Below are 18,042 nucleotides of genomic sequence, written 5' to 3' on the forward strand. Positions count from 1 at the left end.
AATAGGTTTATCGATATCGTTATCGTTATTGAAAACGGCTCGTTGTGAGGTTATAACACATACCCTTAACGTTCTAGGATTATTACTATAGTCAACTGGCTGACATCGGAAGCTATAATGTCCTGTTAGCCAACCGGAAATTCCTATCTGCAAATGTAGAGTGTTGAAAAACGTTGTGGTTGTTTTTGTTGTTGTTGTAATTATCGTTCTGAGTTATCGTTATCAAGAGTTCGATTGTTGTTGGTTTTTGAATGAATTTTGTGAGTTTTTGCTTCGCTTTTGTCGCTTCGTCTTCTGTTTTTGCTGATCTTCCAGTTTTGAATTAGGCTGAAAAAGATACACACACACACACGCACACACAGAGAGATTCAGATACACACACACACACACACACACAGTGCTATTTACACACATGTGCAGACAAACAATATTATTGCATATTTGTTGTTCAGGTTAGTAGACAGCGTTTAAAAGTTATTAAATAATTTGAAAAAAAAAGCATCAATTCAATTAATAAAAGCGAGAACTTTTTTCTTGTTTTTTTTTGCATAAATTAATTACCATTTGTTGCTAGCATTTATATACAACAGAGTGAGCTGCATAAAGCATATATGTATGTATATATGTATATTATTAAGATATATATTTTGGCATAAACTACTTTTAAATAAATCGTAACCAGCTAAACAATTGCTCTTTTTTAGAGGCGTTTATCCGAGTTTAACTAATCATGAATATTAAAAATAAAGTATAAAAAGTATGAAATAAAAAATAAAAATAAATAAAATACACCCAGAAAAATAGCTCTGAAATTTTAATATAAACACTCTTTAATTTAACTAGTTAACTTTAAATATGAAAGCAATATTAAATCAATAATAAAATAGATAATATAAAATAATTCAATATAAAATTCAAAGGCTAAAAACAGAAGAGCTTTAGAGTTTTATATTAAATTGAAAAATATCTACTTTAAATATATTTTTAAACAAATATTATTTAGTTTAAATAGGCTATTCAAATTTTAATTTTAAGACAAGTAAAAATAATTAATTTAAATAAAAACATTTAGTTTTTATTGATTCCATATTAATTAACCTCGAGACATTTTTAATCAAAATTAACCAAATATGAAATTTTATATTTGAAGTGTTTTTTTATTTGGTTTTAGCATGTAAAATTTATTTTTTAACATTTAAGAATGTTTCTAGTTAAATCAGAGTGTTGTATATATTTAATTTGCAGTCTTTTATTTAAATGTAATATGGTAAAATAAAAGATGGTTTTAAATATAATTTTTACTATACCTTTTTTTTCTCTGGGTGCAATGTATAAATAAATAATTGAATAAAAGCATTGCTGGTTATATTGGCTGAGTGAATAAGCGACTAAGAATAATCATGAGAGTGTCAAATATAAAATTAATATATCTGAATATTCATGTATAACTGCATAACTGTGTTCTAGAAACTAGAGTCGGGTCAGAGTTTAAAAATCAACGAGAGAGAGAGAGATAGAGAGAGAGAGAGTTTTGATGCAATATTCTTCAGTCTAGTTTAAATATACTTTCACTTTTACAAATTAAGGGCATTCCTAAACACATTCAGTTGGCGCAGATGAAACACTTACTCTCTTGGATGTGGCACTATCGGAATAGTCCACCGGCTGACACCGGAAGCTGTACGAGCCCCACCAGCCGCCCATTAAACACTAAAAACAAAATCAGATTAATGCCAAAAACAAAACAAAAACACGTAATGAATTAGATGCAATAGATACACAGCAAGTAAAAGAAAGAAAGAAAGAAAGATAGTGAGAGAATGTAGGAAAAACATAAAGAAAAATAATTATTAGGTGCACATTAAAGTTGCCACATGTTGCAAGTTGTCTCCAAATCGAAATTGTCTCCAGTTCAGCTCAAAACGACGACGTCAGCGTTGCGATTGATGTTGATTGATGATAGTGGTATGTAATTTGTATCTGTGTGTATGTGTCTGTGTGTGTGTGTGTGTGTGTGTGTGTCTGTGTGTGTGTGTACATACCTCATAGAAGAGCCACGCGCTAAATACAACCTGTAACGCATTGTACATGACCAGCATGTTCTGTAGATGCAGCGGCTTTCGATTCTCCATTAATCGCGGACCAAGCACCTAAAAGATACATAGATACAAAGATACAAAAATTCAATTTGGATATATTTCCATTTTGTAATTATAATTGTTCATTTTTTTACAGTATAAAAATTCTACAACAAGCAGCAGCAATATTTGTTCTTTCAAATTTCATAAATTGCGCGTGTGTTCAGCGCTTCGAATCGAAGCAGCGCATTTGCTGTGGGCTGTTATTTGAAGGTTTGAATTTTATGAAAAAATTGAGCATAATATCAGTTCCTAAAGGGTATATATATTGTATTGATAAGGCTTTAAGTCTCCCATTTTAAAATTATGCCCATGAAACTTGCACTTTGCTATATTGAGTTCACTATGAGTTGAAAAATTGTAATTTAAAATACCTTTTATCTCAAAATTACGTAAACTCTTGAAAATAATCTTGATTTTAATTTATTTTATATTCTTTTTATTTATTTATTTAATTTAATTTTAGTCGGATTTTAAAAAGAAAATATTTTAGACGAAGCTTTCTGGTTTTTCTGACTTTTATCTCATTATTACGTTAAGAACCCGAAATTCTTTAAAATAATCTTGTTTTTAGTTTATTTTATTTTCTTTTAATTTATTTGTTTAATTAAATTTATCTAAAATTTGTCAGATTTTAAAAAGAAAATATTTTAGACGAAGCTTTCTGGTTTTTCTGAAAAATTGTAATTTAAAATACCTTTTATCTCATTATTACGTTAAGAACCCGAAATTCTTTAAAATAATCTTGTTTTTAGTTTATTTTATTTTCTTTTAATTTATTTATTTAAATTAATTTATCCAAAACTTGTCGGATTTTAAAAAAGAAAATATTTTAGAAGAAGCACTCTGGTTTTTGTGAAAAATTTTAGTTTTAAATACCTTTTATCTCAAAAATGCGTTAAGAACCCAGTATTCTTCAAAATAAACTTGATTTAAATTTATTTTATATTTTATTAATTAATTAATTAAATTTAATTTATCTAAAAGTTGTCGGATTCTAAAGAAGAAAATATTTTAGACAAAGCGTACTGGTTTTAGAAAAGTCTTTTTAAATTTGTGTTTAAATAAAATGAGATTTAAAATAAATTACACATTACTACTATGATTTATTCTGTTTATAAGAAAACGTGTCACATGCTCTCTTTCCAAAATTTAATTAAGATCGTAAATAACTTATATAAAAATAAATATGAACAGCACTTTCTTATCGAATTCAAAGTGCAGTTACCCAAAAAAAAATATACAATATTGTTGCTTTTATAGATACAATTATTTAGGCATAGATAATACGTAGAAAGTTTCCGCATACATAGCTTCTGGTTATAGTTATCGTAACTCAGTGTTCAGTTCACAGACTTTGCTATCAAAGCGTTAAGTAGTTTGGCCTATTATTATATAAAAAAAGGGGGGCCTTTTGATTAGACATATGTGAGTGTTTCAGGTATTTGAAGTGCGTGAATTTGGCTGTGTGTGTGTAAACTATAAATCAAACTTGCTCAACCCGAATAAATAAGGAAAAAAAAATACTTAAGCAGACATTATCAGTGATAACGCTGTCTTCGGCCGATTTCCGCAGGAGAATAACACTTGAGATTATCTCAGAGACAGAGACAGAGATAGAGAAGGAGATGCATGTGACCCAAATCCCCACGTGTATTTATATCAACTTAGTAACTGTCTGATGGTCACTTCAAGCTAGCCATAAAAGACCTCAACTGATAAGGCGTTTATAACCAGCAATTTTAACGATTATAAATTATAAAGAACATTAAATTTATTTGTTGATTTTTATTTAACAAGTTTAGAGACAACTTTTTTTGATCTGAATAAAAAAAAACAGCAAGTAACCAATAAAATTCAATTTTATTAAAAAACCCATAAAAAATTTTTTCAAATTTTTTATTAAATTTAGAAAAATATCTTAAGTTTTCGATTTCTATCAAAAAAAAGTTAAGATTAAAAATGAAATGCACGTAAAAATAAACATAACAAAATAATTTTCTATAAATATTTCTAACATTTTTAATATGTGTAAAAATGGAAAAAATTTTATTTATTTTTATCAACTAGCTAAACATATCACTTTTTCTTTGGTTTGAATAAAATATTCTGAATTTAAAAAAATGTTGAATGTTTTTTTTTAATATATGTAAAAATGGAAAAAATTTTATTTATATTTATTAACTAGCTAAATATATCACTTTTTCTTTGGTTTGAATAAAATATTATGAATTAAAAAAATTTTTATGCTTTTTTTTTTTAAATATTTGTAAAATATTTTATTTATATTTATTAACTTTTTTTTTGGTTTGAATAAAATATTATGAATTTAAAAATTTGTTAATGTTTTTTTTTTAATACTAAAGTATTATGATTATTGACAATTTATAAATATTTTTAATGTTGAAACCAGCAACATTACATAAACTCAAATATATTAGTTTTTTTGTCTTTCTTGATATTTTTTTTGTTATAAAAATTAAAGTTGAATGTTAAACTTTATTTAAAAAATTATTACACATAAATATTATATGAGTTTAAAAAAAAATTGTAAATAAAATAAATTTAAGAGATTTTTTAGTTTAGATTAAAAGAAGGAATAAAATTACTTTTTATAATAAAAATGTACAATAAAAGTTTATTCAGTATTCAAGATACTCTATTGAAAATAAAGGTATCTAAAAATTAGTTATTTAGGCAGATTGTATTTTAAAATTTAGATTTTTTTAAAACTCGAAACTGCAATTTGGTATGTCAGTTTATAACTCACCTTAACCAGGTAGACGTATGTGAGGCAGACGGCCAGTGTGGGGAAGGGTGATGACATCATGGGCCAGTCCTTTGTCCTTGAATCTGTGCAATTGAAAAAAATATAAAAATAAAACACATAAATATATGAAGAAAAAAAGTTAATGTCATTGTTGTAGTTACATGTATCTAGAAGATAACGAAACAAAAAAAAAGAAGGCATAACAAATGCTCTTATCATGTGAACATCATTAGCATTGGACATTGGCCCTGATCTGAGGCACGTTCCGTTTGCTTTTTGTTAGACAATGTCATCACGATGATCATTAGTTCGTAATAATAATGATAATGAGCGAGAAACGTGTGCTGCTCATGCAGCTACCAATTGTAGATACATTTGTATCTTTAGCCACTGCAAATTGATTACTTCATTTGGCATTCAGTTTAGTTTGGTAATAAACTTAGTTGGTGCGTTTTAGCCCTTGCATAACACTTGACAAAAAAAAAGAAGCCAGTTCAGATTGCCAAATGCATAATCAATAATAATTATTATAAGCAAATATTTCGATAGATAACAAAAGGCAATAATGAAAAAATGAAGCGCAGAGTTTGATGAATGGATTATCAAATCGCAAAAATTTAAAACAAAAAATAAAAGAAACTTTTATTAATTAACGTTCCAAACTTGAATAAAACTAAAAAAAAATGTGCCAAGTGAAATTGTTGCTGAAATCATCGCATGAATCGATTGCTAAACACTCCAGGGTATCACGTCTAACCATCACATTAGCTAATCGAAATCAAAGTAAAATAGGCAATACAAAACTTATGGAACACTTCAGCTGTTGCCTAATCTTAAGCATTAGATTAGCGTTAATTGCATTTAGATTGTTTTTTAATTAATAGGTTGAAAATTTTATGAGATTTATGAGATTCTTAAGTTTAGAATTTGCATTGATTGTTAAGAAAATTGTTTATAATTTCAATAAAGTAGTTTGGAGTATTACTAGTTAATTTTCGAATGTATCATAGATTTATATTTTTAATCGTCTAATTGAGTTTATTTAATTACGAGCCAAGAAATATGTTTCTTTAGCTTCTCTTGTTAATTGTCAACTAATCTGCAAGGTTTATTAACTCAATTTCTTATAACAAATGTATCTTTAATATATATGTTCCAGAGATTATCTTTCTAATAATTTTTGTATCTTAATATTACTTAAAAAAGTAACTATGAAAAATATTAAATAGTTTTTGAATTTAAAATTGTAAATTGTATCTCTAAATTTATATATTCTTTTAAGTATTTGCGAGTATTAAAAAGTCTTTTTCATATCTCTGATCTTTTAATGATATTATCTATGCTGTATGTAAAGGTATAATTAACTCAGATTCGCATTTGAAAGCTTATAAAAATATATCTATTAATTTATGCTTTGCAAAATGTTTCTTTGAGAATTAATACCTAACTTTTCTATGTGAAATGTTTCTTTGATCTGTACTTTTAATAATTTAAATATGATTTTTATTATAATATATAATTATTTTTTAATTATATTTTCAAAGAAGTATCTAAGAGTATTATCAACTAATTTTCGATACTCAAATGTAGCTTCAATTTATATTTTCTATTAATACTATATCAGTATGTCAATCGTATCTCATTTTCAATATTATAAATAAAGTATCTCAGCGATTGTTGTTTACTCATTTCATTGCGTATCTCAAGTGCAATTTGTTTTTATACATTTTATGCATTTTCAAAAAGTATCTTATAGTATAATTATCTAATTTTCGTTTTTAAGAGCTAATATAAATGTATCTTTGTTCAGTAAGCTGTTAACTTGGCTAAAGTCGGTGGCACGATAGTCCACTCAGCAAACATGCATTTAGTTGGCCACTTTACTTCCGATTTGGCGTCAATATCCCTTATAATAAGCTAAGCACAACAAACAAAACACACATTGAGATACATTCCACACACATTCAGATACAAACAAACTGACACGCAAACAGTTAGTAGTTATATATATATTTGAATGTATCTTTTGTGGCATGCTTGCTTGTATCTATGTATCTTTAGCTGTACACCTATCCATGTCATGTTGAAACATAAATTTAGCGCGCTTCAAATTGCTAAACATTTGTGAACACCTATGAATAATGGATTAAACCAACAAGCCGATAAAAGCGAATATAAATATATATATATATATATTTATATGTTGATTATAAAGCAAATGATAACTTATTATTTATTTAAAGGATTTGCTAGAGATTGAAAGAATTCAAGCACGTTTTGACATTGAAATGCTTAATTACAATTGTTGCTACTCTCTCGCTCTCTCTCTCACTCTCTCTCTCTCTCTCTCACACTCCTGGCCAATTAGTGAGCTGGTGTCAAAAATTACTCAATCATTTGCTAAACCTTTGCCGTTTTGCAGAGAAATGTGAGAAAGAAGAGCAACAACAACCATCGCAGAGCAATCCCATCAAGGTTACACAAATTAGCAGGCCTAACATACATATTTCTATATCTATATATATACATATATATAAACATAAGTCTACCCTCTTTCCCCTTCTTTACTCCATTTAGCCAACTTACCACTATGTGAGTCCATATATCTGTTTATGCTCTCGTATATTTTCATTATTAAGGCCATTTTGTTGCTGTGTGTGTGTTGTGTGTGTTGTGTGTGTTGTGTGTGTGTGTGGGGTGTGTGTGGGTTGTGTGTTGTACTTCTTATTTGCTTCTGTGTTGACGCTTCGTGTCTTCCGAGCTACTTAGTAGCTTAATGCATTTAGTGAATGCGAGTTGTTCGAACTGCAAAGAGATAAAATTCAAAAAATTATTTAATAAATTGCAAAGCAAAAATAAATATAAATAAATTAAATTTAGTTACAATTTTATATACATTTTTATATAATATAAATATTTTATAAATACTAATAATATTATTATATTATAATATTATTTAGAAATATTTTCTTTACTTCAAAATAAATAATAATAATATTAAATTATTTCTTAGTGTCAGAAAGAACTTTTAGTTTATCAGATTAATCGCTACATACATTGGCATTGTAATAAAATGTATTAATGATGCATAATTATATTTATTAATTGCATTAAACTAATAGTTTTGCTGTTATATTTTTTATTTAATTATTATTGTTTCTTTTATTTATTTATTATATTTATTAATTTTGCTGTAATATTTTTTATTTAAATTTTATTGTTTCTCTTATTTATTTATTAAACTTCATTATTGCAATATTATTCTTCCTTGATCAAAATAAGTATTAGAATTAAATAAGCTTTATTTAATTTAAATTGATTAGTTTTCATTACAATCTTTGGGTTTCCTATTAACAATATAAATATATACATACAACTATACAAATTTATAAAATTTCCCAGCAGTATTTAATTGGCAAGAATTATGTAAAATGTATTAATCTTTCGGTTTGCTAATTATTGTTCATAAATGATTCGAGATACGGGTATGTGAGAAAATATCTTAGTATTTGTGACTTGCAATTTGTTGTAAAGCAAAGTGGCAGCCAACAATTGGGTTAATAAACTGAAAGCTACAAAATTAACAAGTCAGCATTTTATCGGCATATTTACATGCTGTTTATAATTTGTTGTGCTCGTTTTCGTTTTGGTTTTCGTTTTCGTTATTCGGTCGCGTTTTTTCCCCTTCGATAAGCGCAGACTTTGAGCCCCAAAAAGCGACAAAAAAGATATGATATGAGGTGGTTCAATCAAGCAATAATTTAGATAAGCAATGAATCGATATAAAGTACAATATTTGAGGCACTTTTTCTCTCTCACTGCCTTTGACTGTGAAATGTGCCACACGGCGTATGAGTAATAAAGCACAAGTAAATACGTGTAGGACAAACTGCAAAAGCGAAAAGTTCAAGGACAGACAAACAAACAAACAGTCTGACAAGACAAACATATATACACACACACACAGAGACAGACTTAGACAATTTGTTGCTGGCCAAAAACAAATAAATTTGGTTATTGAAAAGGTGCAATAGCCGCAGCTGCTGACAGCGCAAATTCTCTCTCTCTTTCTCTCTGCCTTTCTCTTTCTCTCTCTTTTTGTTTGCACTTGGCATCAGCAATTTAGAATTGTAGCCCAAAAACAGAACGCCGCACTTTATTTAGCCAAGTTAGCTCAATTGACGGGCCTCTGTATAAATAAATAATATATGATTATGAATAGCAATTGTTGACGTCATTTACCAACAACAAATACACAAATTACTCATACGTCTTCTCTCATTACTCATACGCCGTGTACTACTGTAATTATTTGATAATAATAATAATAAAGCTCAAAAGGGATCTCGTGTTGCTTACATCACAAACACAAAGAACCAAAGAGAAAGAGGGAGAGTGGGAAAGAGAAAGAGATAGACAGAGCGGGTCAAACAAGTTGAAAATTTGTGGCATGTTGCTTATGGCCACATTGCAAATTACACTTGGAGAAACCCATATTATTCATGATGTTGATTGATTGTTTTCCTTCATTATTTATTTATTGATTACTTGAACTTTAGTCAACAACTATTAAGTTTATAGATAAGTAATATTAAATTAATAAAATATTAGCATTACAATTTACATAAATTTGTAAAAAAAAAATTTTCAAAAAAAAATTTAAAAAATAATAATAAAAAATAAAAATTTTAAATTTTTTTTTTTTGTTATTGTACGTTAAAACTTTCTTAGTTATGTTGTGTAAAAATTTCAGCCTCCTAGGTCTTTTGGATTAGTCTGTGCAATAATCAGTCATTAGGTCAGTCAGGACAAAGACTTTTATATGCATAGATTATTAACATAATTGTTTACCCTTTCTCTCAGTGCATTAAATGTTGCTTTGACAGCTCTTATTAAATCTTTTTAAGCAGATAAGGGCCAATTTTTCCAGAATTCTGTTTAACAAATATGTAATATAAATTTTAATTAATTGCAATTGAAATTGCAGTCTAAATTGTTTACCCTTTCTCTCAGTGCATTAAATATTGCTCTGACAGCTCTCATTAAATCTTTTTTAACACATAAGTTCCAATTCTTCCAGAATCCTGTTTAACTATTGCAAAAGGTCAATGAACCTGCTATAAGTTTTAATTAATTGCAATTGAAATTGCAGTCTAAATTCCGAGTTAATTCAAAGTCAAAGCAAAGCATGGCCAAAAGTTAAGCTGAAACGTGGCCAAAACAGCAGACGTGGTTTCTATGTCTCTCTTTTAGTCTTGGCCTTTCCTGATTTGAAATGCGCAACGACTGACACCAAAAAAAAAAAAGGGCAGGCTTTACCTTCGCGAAAGACACGACAAAGAGGAGGAGGAGGAGAAAGAAGAAGAGAGGAGGAGGAGGAGGAGGCGACAAAAGCGTAATGCGATGCCAGCGACGACTTAAAGCCGTGCCAAATATTGCTATTTCATTGACCTGATTTCAAAGTGGCTTTGCATTTGTTGTTGCTACCAATGTTGTTAACACTGTTGTTGTTGTTGTTGCTGTTGCTGTTAGCCCCATATAAGCCCACACAAAAAGCAAAGCATGAAGCAACAATGCACATGAGCATGTAAATCAACACCCCAAAAACAAAAAAAAAACAAAAATAACAAATCGGAAAAGACTTTAAATGAGACGACGACTTGGAGATACCCATTACACAATTAACGGTCGTCTTTGCAAATTGCAGTTTTATGAAATTTAAAAACAAATTGAAAAAAACTTGAATCATATATATATAAATTTGATTTATAGAAATTACTGCCTACTTTTAGGCACTTAAATTTTCTTTAAAACTTAAATTGGACATAAGTAACTTAATTTTTTTACCGATCTTGATGCTATTAAGTTGAATAATAGTTAATAATATTAGAAAGCGCTATTCGCTAAGAAGATGGTTATATCTTCAAAACTGTAGATGTGATAAATATTTGAAACAAAGCTGCACATTCACATACAATTTATATTATTATATATATTATATTTCTAAGATTTGGTTGTTGCTGCATGGACTGATCAAGTATATATACCCTGCCTTCTTCTCACTGAATACAATATGGCCTTATATTTTTTTTTTTTTTGTAAGTAACGGGTGTAATAACCTTCCCCTATTACAAACATCTCATGTCGAGTTCATATCCGAATTCAAATCGGAATTCGAGCCCGTATCCAAATTATCCAAGTATCCGCTTAACCGGCGCCACGTTGTCACACACACACACACACACACACACACACGCACACACAATCACGTGATGATGACTCTCCCCAATTCCCCCACAACCACCATTTCACCTCTCTTCTTCTCCTTCTCCTCCTCATAGTTTGCTAAGGTTTCTCTTTTGACTCTTTCTGTTGGCTTTTGCGCAGAGACTCGCTGCGAATTTCTTGAATGAAAACTGGGCAATGCGAGAAAGAGTGAGAGAGCGCGAGAGAAAGAAAGAGCGCACGACTGTGTGTGACTCACAAGCGTCTCTCCCCTTCTCTCTCTCACTCTCTCTCTCCTACTCTGTCTTCACTGCTGGGAGGCCAGTGTGCCATGGCAATAAAACCAAAACCAAAACCAAGAGGCAAGAAATTTTATCATCGGCACGCCGAATATTTGATACACTTGCAGAAGCCTGTCGAATTTTTAAAAATATTTCAATTATCAAGTAGTATAAAGTAACTAATTTTCAATGAATAAAATAAGGTGAATTTAATTTAGTTGAAATACCTTGAAAAATTAATAATATTTCAAAAGCACAACAGTTAAATTATGTAAGGACCGTTCCTGTTTTTTATTTACCGATATTTTGGTTGCATTACATTTTCATTGTATTACGAATTTGTATTATAAATAATAACACAAAAGTTTCTCCATGAAATTTAAGTATTAATTCTTTTTAATGAAACTTAAGTATTTTATTTTTATTTATTTTAAATGACAGCGCTACAAGTTTGACTAGTCACATTTAATTTTTATTTTAAAATAAATGTTACTTATATAAACAATAAGAAATATATTTCATTTTTATACTAAACCTTGAAAATAAATGTTTACGATGTTTACAGAATATTCCAAGAAAAAAATTACATAAGATTTAAAATAATTATATTAAGGTTTACCCATTCAAACAGATAAGTTTGTTCAGCTTGGATTCGATTTGAGATGAACCGAGGAAGATACAGACGAACATGTCTGTATAGTCAAAATATACGCATTTTTAAGCCCGTTACTTAAAAAATAAGTAAAAGGCTATATTGTTTTATAATTCAGTTTTTATAGCAATTTACGTTATTATTTAAAATTATCTATTATCCCACTTAATCGCAGCAAAATCGGTTAAGTAGAACGGCAGTAATAGCTAACCAAAGTTATTAATATTAAAGACAATACAAGCACTCAAAAGTATGCAGTAGTTTTTTTTAAATAGTAAGTACTTTTATATATTGAAATAAGCAACGGGTAAACTATGTTCGGGCTCACGACTATAGCCTTTCCGACTTGTTATATAAAGATACAAAATTCAAATACCCTTTGTAAGGGTATAAAAGGCGGCTTAACGAAAAACGCGTTTAATGTGCAACCAACACGCCATGAATGACGCCTAAAAGACGCGTGGTTGCTTGTCATTTTTTGTTGTGGTTGTTGTTGTAATTGTTGTGGTGGTGGTTGTTATTGTTATTATTGCTGCTGCTGCTCATATTATGTCAACTAGTGAGCAGAGAGGAAGGTGAGAAAGTAGGCGTGAACTAAGCCTCGCCTCAATAAAAATGTAAAAAAAAAAAAAACAGAAATAAAAATATAAGAATTCTCGACCTGGCCAAAAGGTGTCACGTGCGATTCCACAGAGAGGGAGGAATCATTGAGGGGTGGTTAAGTAGCTCGCGTTTTCAATTTTCCTATTGATTTTCATGTGTGTGGCAACAACTTATTGCCACAAGTGTTGACATGGCCAGGTCAATGAATGGGCCAAGTCAATTATCTAGAGTGCTTTTCATCGATCTTGAATTAGTGTCTTCATGTAATTACATTTGGTAACTCAGCCCTGAGCGGCTTGCCAGTACGTGTATCCATGAGATACATTTTGTATCTTTAATTCAAACACTTGTTGGCTTTGAAGGTTTTAGCGACACATTAAATTTTGTTTTTGATTTCAGTTGCATATCATTAAAATTCCGTTATTATTAACTTGACTTTGTTATCTTTTCAGTTATAAATTTTAAATTGTATATTCATTTGCTAATTGTTTATATTATGAACTTATTTTGGAAATTTCTTGCAGTTGAATCATTTTTGTAAATAAATTAAACGGAATGTGCAGCAAATGTCAAGTGAATAAATGAATTTCATTAATATATTTTTTAACTTTATCAAAAAATATATAAATTATTTTGCATTATTTTTAATTCTTAATGGTTTTCGACACCAAGCTGGTTGTAATTTGCAATAAATATAACATTCAAAATATGTGAAACATTAAATTAAGCGACACGGGAATCGCATCAATATCATTCAAAAAATTCTACAGAAATTGTGTCAAATTAACGGTAAGTTTATTCATTTGATTTCTGCTTGAAATGATGACAAGGCGAGAATTGAATATTAATTTGCATACGATTAAAACAGTTGAATGATCACATTAAATTGAATATGTTTTGGCAATAATGAAATATATAGATTTGTGTGTTATGCTTGACTTGGCTTTAATCTAACAATGCGAACAATTGTCTGACAATGATGATGATGATGTAATCATCTAACTGAATACAAAGAGTTCCAGGAATTAGTTGGCACAGTTAACAAGTTGACTCAAACACATTTAGACCCACAACATTTACATTGAAATGTATTTTATTTATTTTTAAAAACACTTTAATTTAATTCTACGCATTTGTTGGATTTTTTTGATTATATTTTTAATCAGCTAAACTTATTATTATCAATTAATTTGTAGAGTCGACAAATAAAACGTTATTCTTTAAACAATTTTAAATATATTTATGAATTGGATTTTAATTCCGTGCTAATTTCTAAATTCGAAAAATGTTCAACAATTAGCAAAAAATTAAAATATTAGCAAAAAATTATTTAAATTTTCAAATATATGAAATTATATTTGTCAAGCAATTTGAAGCAATTGAACGAATTATAATATATTTTTAAACAGTTTATAAAATAAATTTTCACAATTATTAAATTATTAATTTTATTGAGGTAATTATTGGCGTCAATCAAATGATTAAAAACATTAAAAGTGAAATTTATCAAATTACATTTGACGAAAAATTAAAAAAAAACGTATGCTAAAATTTGTAGGGAAAACAATTTTTATAAATTTTTTGCCCTTTTATTAAAATTAAAATGTGCACACTTATTTGATAAAAATAAATATACTATAAGTAAACTTTTATATTCAAAGTGAACATTGGTTAATTTAGTATATCCTTTTCATATATCATTTGTTTATTATTTTATTCGCCTGAATCATCCTGTCAAGCTAAACTAGAAACAGGCAGGAAGCCTTTAAGAAAGTCAGGAATAACAAAAAAATATATATATTTTAAAGCTGTCACATAAGTTTGAGAAGCACCTGATGTGGTAAACAATTTTATAAACTGGCGATTTCTTAATAAAGTTTTAAATATTCAAGAGCTGGCACACTTATTTCTTTTTATTGTTTATTGTTTATGACGCTTAATATTATTCATATAAATATGAATATTTTGTATTGAAATCGTATAATTTACCTTTAATTTATGTTGTTGCTGCGTGCGTTGCAATTTTTGTAGTTTTTGTGCTCGATTTTGGTATTTTGGATTTGGAGTTTTCCCAGTAAGTTTATTTTCTTATATGTATGTATATATTTAGTTGTTGGTATGTGTGTGTGTGTTTGCAGAAACGCGAACAACAAATTGCCAGTGGCTAAGGAAATTGGGAGTAAAAACCAGTTGCATTTAGTTCAAAATTCATTTGATTGATGATTGATTATAATTATAAGTGTGTTGCTTTTCCAAATATTTTTCTTGTTTTCTTCTTATCAATTATTGCAATTTGTTGCTATGATGAATGCTATAAAATTCACCATTTACCACTTTATGCTTATCACACTTTGACAATCGTCACACATTTATTTATATATATATGTATACATATATTATTCATTTATATATATCACGAGTCCTGAATCACAATTCAACACAATTCGCAACGCGTCGTGTAAACACCAGGCGCAAGGCACTTTGGCGAGAGGTGTGTGGGGAAAACGAGGAGCGAGGAACGAGAGCGCCAAGCACGAAGCACACACACACAATACGATGTGACCGAAAATAACCGAAGAGAGAGTGCGAGAGACAGACCGCAGGCAGCGACTAGCAAAGCACGACTAACTGGACTGCAGCAACGGCTGACTAACTAAGGCCACAGACAGCGCTTTAACACGCTGTCGACTTCGCAGTCGCAGTCGCAGTTGCTTTTGCTGTTGGCGTCGTCGTCGCTGTCGCAGTCACAGTCACAGTCACATTTACAGCTGTAGCTGCTGTCGTGAATTGAGCGCGCAGAGCTGAGCTTGCGGCGCTGCCAATGTAAGCGTCGACTGCGCTGTCGCTGCCACGATTGCTGTCGCTGTCGCTGCTGCTGTTTTAGCTGCTGCTGCTGTCGCTGTTGATTACGAATTATTAAATTTTGATAAAAATCAATGCAATGTTATGCGATCTGGGTGTGTGTGTGTGTGCGTATATTTGTGTATGTAGGGGTTTTTGTTTTGATCAACAACTTGTATTTAAACATTTAAATATTTCAAATAAAAATGTTAATTCAAAACAATAACAACAGGTGCATTTGCTGGCAGCGACGTCTGCTGCGCTGTCGCAAGCATCAAAAAAAGCGCTGCTTTGGCTTTGATGCGATGTTGCAAGGGCCACCAAAACAAAAACAACAACAACAACAATAACAACAACATTCGCAAGCGCCAGTTGCAGAGGCTGAGGCGACTAAGATCGATTTCGATTTCGATGTCGCTTTCGATGTCGTTTTCGATGTCGATTTTCGGCGACGCAACGCGACGCGTCGCATACCAAACCAAAGCTGCGCACTTGTCGATCAATTAATTATTACGGCATTTCACACGCACACACACACACAGAGACAGGCGGCGACACAAGCAAAGCTCGTTGAGTTTTTGATACCTTTTCAGAGAGAGTATTTACATTTTGTCATGATATGTGTAACGGATTTAAATACAATTAGTCAAATATATATTTAAAAAAAATCAAAAACAAGACAAGGTAGTATTTTTTTAAAAAAACAGCAATAATTTTAAAGAATGAGTAACTTTTACTATACGGGTATAGTACCTAAAAAATAAGTTAAAGAGTATATTGTTTTCGTTGGAGTGTATGAAACAGGGAGAAGGAGGCATCTCCGACCCTATAAAGTATATATATTCTTGATCAGCATCAACAGCCGATTCGATATAGTCATGTCCGTCTGTTTGTCTGTCCAAACAAAGTGTCAAAATTTTGTTGTTTTTTTTGCGAAATTATAGATTTAAATAGTTTAAAAATTGTACAGGGCTCTGCAAGTGTATCACAATCTTCGGCATGTTGAAGTTAAAATTTCTTTCTTTTTTTTTTTTAATAGGTTTCGCTTTTTTTTTGTTATTTCACTGTGTGTTTCCGTCTCTTCCCCTTTTCGTGCCGCAATAACAAAAAAAATTCACGTTTTTGGGACTTTTGCATTCAAAATCGAATTCATGGTCAAAACAGCAATGTGTGTCGCCAAAAGCAGCAACAACAACAACAAAATTAACAACAACAACAATGAAAGCGGTAAACTTGACGAAAGACGCGTCGAGTTTTTTTTTTACCTTTCGCAATCACCTAATTTTTTGTAGTGTTGTTGCTGCTTATCTATTATGCATATGTGTGTGTGTGTGAATGCGTACGCAAGCGTGTGTGTGTATTTATTGGGTCGCCATTGCAGAATGCAATTTCGTAATAATAAGCGATCACATTTTTGGTTTTCTAACCCCCGCGAAATATTTAAATGTATATATACACACACACACACAGTCACACACATATATACTCGCACACATGCTGCATAAATACATATACATATGTATGTATTTTTTAGTAAAGAGACAGCGCCGGCATGCATTTCAATTAAGTTCGAGGTGGGCGTCTCAAAAGGGACTTGGTTCATTGGTGGTAAAGTGTGGTGAGTTTGCTGTCTGCTGGTTGCTATGTTGCCGAAACAGACAGAGAGCAAGAGAGAGCGAGAGTGGGCGCGTGAGAGTGTGTATGGTGAGTGGGGAAAAGGAAGGGGGAGTGTCACACGTTTCCGCTAGACAGATTGAATTAAGCGCTGCTGCAATCGCAACAGACAAGATGACTCTGCTTGTGACTTGTTGACGTCGCAGTCACCATCGCAGTCGCCGTCGCCATCGCAGTTGTTGTTGTGTCTGTCTTCGTTATTGTATTCGGTATTGAATTGGAATTCGGATCATTGTTCGTTGCGCACCTGACGACAGGAGAGGCGCGCGCGCGCTCTCTCTCTCTCACACTCTGCCTCTGTCTCTTACAGCAGCCGCGCTCTTTACGAGTGTGTTTGTGTGTGTTGATATGGTGAGAGAGAGCGTGTGCGTAAAAAGAGTGCGCTCGCTTTTAAATTTTTTGGGTGCCTTTTGTGAGGCAAGTGAATGTCTTGGAATTATGTCATATCTTCCAATGCCACACACATAAACACATGAAAACGTGCAGTGTTCATTGTAGTTGTTGTTGCTGTTGTAAGGCTTTTGCCGTTATCGTTGTTGATTAATTAGCTGGCCAAATCGCTGGCCAGACTGATAACTGCCACTGCCAGGTGATAATGCGTTTACGTTTCCCAGGCGAAAGTCGATTGAGAAATGACAGCGTTATGAGCTCAATTAAGAGTACAATGAGAGAGCGAGGGGAAACGACAATAAAAGGGTGAAGTGCTGGGAGAAGGGGAGAAGTGTGAGGTGGGGGGAAAACATAGGCGAGCTAATTGAGCGCATGATGCCACAATCAAATACAGTTAGGCAAGTCATTTTCTTCACCACATATTTGTTATTTAATTAATTTGAATTTTTACAGTTTTAAATTCATTTT

General features: G+C 30.8%; 1 protein-coding gene across 6 annotated transcripts in view; it reads right to left on the bottom strand.

Moving 5' to 3' along the window:
* Nucleotides 1–18,042, bottom strand: part of LOC117792128 (elongation of very long chain fatty acids protein AAEL008004) — a 46,155-nt gene that overhangs the window by 5,643 nt on the left and 22,470 nt on the right. Inside the window, exons 1-6 of one of the 6 annotated variants that reach the window (XM_034632121.1) lie at nucleotides 14,659–15,274; nucleotides 7,603–7,713; nucleotides 7,495–7,571; nucleotides 4,909–4,991; nucleotides 2,043–2,150; nucleotides 64–147 (exon numbers count right to left, since the gene is read on the bottom strand). In XM_034632121.1, the coding sequence (XP_034488012.1) occupies nucleotides 64–147; nucleotides 2,043–2,150; nucleotides 4,909–4,991; nucleotides 7,495–7,552 (333 nt within the window). In that variant the 5' untranslated portion in view covers nucleotides 7,553–7,571; nucleotides 7,603–7,713; nucleotides 14,659–15,274. Of the gene's footprint in view, nucleotides 1–63; nucleotides 148–1,629; nucleotides 1,711–2,042; nucleotides 2,151–4,908; nucleotides 4,992–7,494; nucleotides 7,714–14,658; nucleotides 15,275–18,042 lie in introns of those variants that run through there. The other 5 variants (XM_034632124.1, XM_034632122.1, XM_034632120.1 and 2 more) reach the window with 5 other exon arrangements.

Source organism: Drosophila innubila (assembly GCF_004354385.1).
Source record: "Drosophila innubila isolate TH190305 chromosome 3R unlocalized genomic scaffold, UK_Dinn_1.0 2_E_3R, whole genome shotgun sequence".
Taxonomy (NCBI): domain Eukaryota; kingdom Metazoa; phylum Arthropoda; class Insecta; order Diptera; family Drosophilidae; genus Drosophila; species Drosophila innubila.